This window comes from Oncorhynchus masou, unplaced genomic scaffold (assembly GCF_036934945.1).
Source record: "Oncorhynchus masou masou isolate Uvic2021 unplaced genomic scaffold, UVic_Omas_1.1 unplaced_scaffold_6183, whole genome shotgun sequence".
NCBI lineage: Eukaryota > Metazoa > Chordata > Actinopteri > Salmoniformes > Salmonidae > Oncorhynchus > Oncorhynchus masou.
Window position 1 is genome coordinate 1 of NW_027012613.1, and position 4106 is coordinate 4106.

Below are 4106 nucleotides of genomic sequence, written 5' to 3' on the forward strand. Positions count from 1 at the left end.
GTGGTGAAGGCCACTGCCCTCCGGGACATTAACAATCCCCTGCCTGTGTGGGATCACAAGCCAGTCCCACAGAACCTCTACACACTATGTCCTTTGTCTGTCTCTCTCTTCATTTCCATGTCCATCCTTGTTACCTGTGTGGGATCACGTACCAGTCCCACAAAACTTCTACACACTCCTGTCCATTTGTCTGTCTCTCTCTTCATTTCCATGTCTATCCTTGTTAATAAAATCGGAAAATTAGGTTGGAATATTGAGGGACAGGTAAAGTCAGGCTGGTTTGTTGTCTCTAGCTAGCTATCCAGGTCAGAGGTCATGGGTGTCAAATGAGTCTGTAATATCTTACCATGATCATGTCCTCATAGGTCAGAAACAGGATGTTGTACTGGTCTCTCTTACTGTGCCACTTCGATGTGGTCGAACCAGACGAAGCACCAACTGTAGATCAGTAACAGGGTCATACAGGTCAATACAGTATCTTGCGGATTGTCAAAAGTAGTGTAACTGTGAAAAAGGGGGTGATATTTTAGAACACAGGCTGTCGTGGGGTCATAACAGGCATGTGTCCCACATGGTACCCATCCCCTATTTGGACTGGGAGCCCATGAAGCCATGGTGAAAATGAGTTCACTATGTAGGCAATAGGCTATTCATTTGGGACAAAACCAATGGTGTTATATGAATGATGTCTTCACTCTACCATTCCCTGCTAACCACTGGTCCAGAAAGTCCTCGAAACTCTTTGGGGTCTCCAACATGGCCCAGTTAAAACACCAGTGATAGTAGGAAGTCACGTTGTCCTTCGGGTTCCGCATCACATAGATCATCTGAGAATGAGAATATTTACAGCCCTACGGGCCTCCGTGTAGGACACACAGATACACATATACAGACACACACATCACAACTCTGTTAACATTCTCATTCTATCCTCCTTGTGCCTACCTTGCCTTCTTGTCCCTCAGGCCTGGCGGCATTAGGACAGGGTGAGGTGGGAGGCGAATAGACGCGGGTTAGCGTAAGGAGTAGTCGGTGCGTTTTCCAATATACTCCAGCCACGGCATCATCTCCAAGTTGTTGGGATAGATATCACCCATCTCTGACTCACAGATAGAAGTGATGATCTGCTGTGTCCAGATGGTTCCTGCAGGTTAGGAAAGGTGTCAGTCATAAAGCTGGGCCCGACTCGGTGGAAAGGGGATTCGAAAAACAACAAAGCGGTCACCCTGCCAGAGCTGAAAGGGCTGGAGTAAAAACAAGCACTAAGACAGTTTAACTATTTCCTCATGAGAAACATTTAAGTTATATATATTACCCAAAACATACCTCCAGGCTGTGTATTGTTTATTTGACCAAGGAGAGTGATGAAGTGCTGCATCAGATAACCTGGCCTTCACAATCACTCGATCTCAACAACCCAAGTGAGATGGTTTGGGATGAGTTGGACCGCAGAGTGAAGGAAAAGCAGCCAACAAGTGCTCAGCATATGTGGGAACTCCTTCAAGACTGTTAGAAAAGCATTCCTTATGAAGCTGGTTGAGGGAATGCCAGAGTGTGCAACGCTGTCATCAAGGTAAAGGGAAGCTACTTTGAAGAATCTTAAATATAAAATAGATTTAGATTTGGTGTGTTCAAACTTTTGACTGCTACTTTTATATATATAACACACAAACTCATTTAAAGGTTCTTCTTTATTTGTATTTTCATGTTGAAACCAAAAAAAGTGTTAAACAAATCTAAATCTATTTTATATTTTAGATTCTTCAAAGTAGCTACCCTTTACCTTGATGACAGCGTTGCACACTCTTGGCATTCCCTCAACCTGCTTCATGAAAAATGCTTTTCCAACAGTCTGAAGGAGTTCCCACATATGCTGAGCACTTGTTGGCTGCTTTTCCTTCACTCTGCGGTCCAACTCATCCCAAACCATCTCACTTGGGTTGTTGAGATCGAGTGATTGTGAAGGCCAGGTTATCTGATGCAGCACTTCATCACTCTCCTTGGTCAAATAAACAATACACAGCCTGGAGGTATGTTTTGGGTAATTTTTCTGTTGAAAAACTAAAGATAGTCCCCCTAGCGTAAACCAGATGGGATGACGTATTGCTGCAGAAGCTGTGGTACCCAAAGGGTGCTCGTTAAGTGTGTCTTGAAATGTAAATAAATCACTGTTTTACAGTGCCAACAGCAAATCACCCACACACCATCCACCTCCTCCTCCATGCTTCATGGTGGGAACCATACATGAGAGATAATCCGTTCACCTCCTCTGCGTCTCACAAAGGCCAGAGCGGTTGGAACCAAAAATCTCAAATTTAGACTCAGACCAAAGGACAGATTTCCGGTCTAATGTCCATTGGACTCGTGTTTCTTGGCCCAAGCAAGTCTCTTCTTATTATTGGTGTCCTGTTTAGTAGTGATTTCTTTGCAGCACATTACGACCATGAAAAGGAAAAGGCTGCTGAAGTTCTATCAACACATCAACTGTAGTACTCACGCTGCTAAAACACTCAACCACTGCTACTCCAACTTCTGGGATGCAAAAGCCAAGTGTGTAAAGCTGTCATCAAGGATAAAGTGGCTACTTTGAAGAATCTTAATTAATATAAAATATAATTTGATTTGTTTTACAATTGTTTGGTTACTACATTATTCCATATGTGTTATTTCATAGTTTTGATGTCTTCACTATTATTCTACAATGTAGAATAAAACCCTGGAATGAGTAGGTGTGTCCAAACTTTTAATTTTGGTAATTTTGCTGTGGTCTCTTCAAAGCTTTTTTCCAGAGCTGTATATATTTACTGTACCTTTTTCTCCCCAATTGGTAGTTAGTCTTGTCCCATCGCTGCAACTCCCGTGCGGACTCGGGAGGAGTGAAGGTCCAGAACCGTGTGTCCAAATCTAAAACGACCCTGCCTTGACCGCACTGCTTTTTGACACACTGCTCGCTTTACTCGTGGATATGAATAGCCGTACCCATGTGTCCGGAGGAAACACTAGAGCGCGATAAGGACAAGGACATCACGGCCGGGCAAACCCTGCCCCTAATGTACAGCCGACCCAGATCGAACCCTGTAATGACGCCTCGAGCACTGCAGTGCCCAGACCGCTGCTCAACTTTTGTATAATTAAATTTTTCAATAATCAATGGATATCATTAATTTACAAATCCAAAAATGGATGTTCCAATCCCGGATTTCCCTTTAACTTTCTAAAATGCTGTTTTTATGCTCTCTACTTATAATGGTTTCTCAACCTCACTGATTACCTAAACAGAGCCGAGATCGCAACCTTTTTCATGGCTAGTACCCCCGTGTATGATAAGTGTTTCTAGACCATCTGAAAAGCTGTTTTTCCATCCAGCAGATTTGTCACTCACCTGACTTAGGGTAAGTGACCAGAAAGATGTCACTGTCCCGGATCTCAAAGCTCTGCAGGGAGTCAATGTGCTCAGCGTTGACCAAATCCTTCGCAAACACATAGTCCTTGTACTTGACCAGGTCATCGGTGATCTTCTCCATAATAATGGTCGTTTTGTATAAATATTAGTATCTACAGTGGATATGAATAGATATGCTACAAAGAACCAAATTAAGTTGGAAATACAGCACGTTTAGACTTTGGAACGTGTGGTAAGGTTCGCGGAGTTATTACGAGTAAGATTCACTGATGTTGCAATAATGTACACTCCCGAGTCGTCATTCTAACGCCCCGACATACATTGCAGTCGGTAAATATTCAGACCCCTTGACTCTTTCCACATTTTGTTACATTACAGCCTTATTCTACAATGGATTAAATCGTCCCTCCCCCTAATCAATCAAATGTATTACAAAAAAAAACTGAAATATTACATTTACATAAGTATTAAGACCCTATATTCAATACTTTGTTGAAGCACCTTTGGTACTGGTGATTACAGCATCGAGTCTTGGGTATGATGATACAAGCTTGGCACACCTGTAATTTGGGAGTTTCTCCCAGTCTTCTCTGCAGATCCTTTCAAGCTTTGATTGGTGGAGTACTGCAGAGACACTTGTTATACTAGTGTATACACCCTTGTGTTAAACTGGTGGTTTACACCCTTGTGTTAAACTGGTGGT

General features: G+C 42.7%; 1 protein-coding gene across 1 annotated transcript; it reads right to left on the reverse strand.

Moving 5' to 3' along the window:
* Positions 1–980: 980 nt before the first annotated feature.
* LOC135536440 (amine sulfotransferase-like) lies at positions 981–3714 on the reverse strand. The gene is made up of 2 exons (XM_064962781.1): positions 3383–3714; positions 981–1144 (listed from the first exon to the last, which is right to left on the reverse strand). Exons 1-2 carry the CDS (start codon positions 3522–3524, stop codon positions 1014–1016), a joined length of 273 nt encoding a protein of 90 aa, XP_064818853.1. The 5' UTR covers positions 3525–3714; the 3' UTR covers positions 981–1013.
* Between the last annotated feature and the right edge of the window lie 392 nt (positions 3715–4106).

Excerpts from the sequence above, each read along its gene's own strand:
- LOC135536440 (XM_064962781.1), bottom strand. The coding sequence starts at position 3,524 with ATGGAGAAGATCACCGATGACCTGGTCAAGTACAAGGACTATGTGTTT. Across the intron at positions 1,145-3,382 it reads GGTCACTTACCCTAAGTCAG|GAACCATCTGGACACAGCAG; the intron begins GTGAGTGACAAA and ends CCTAACCTGCAG.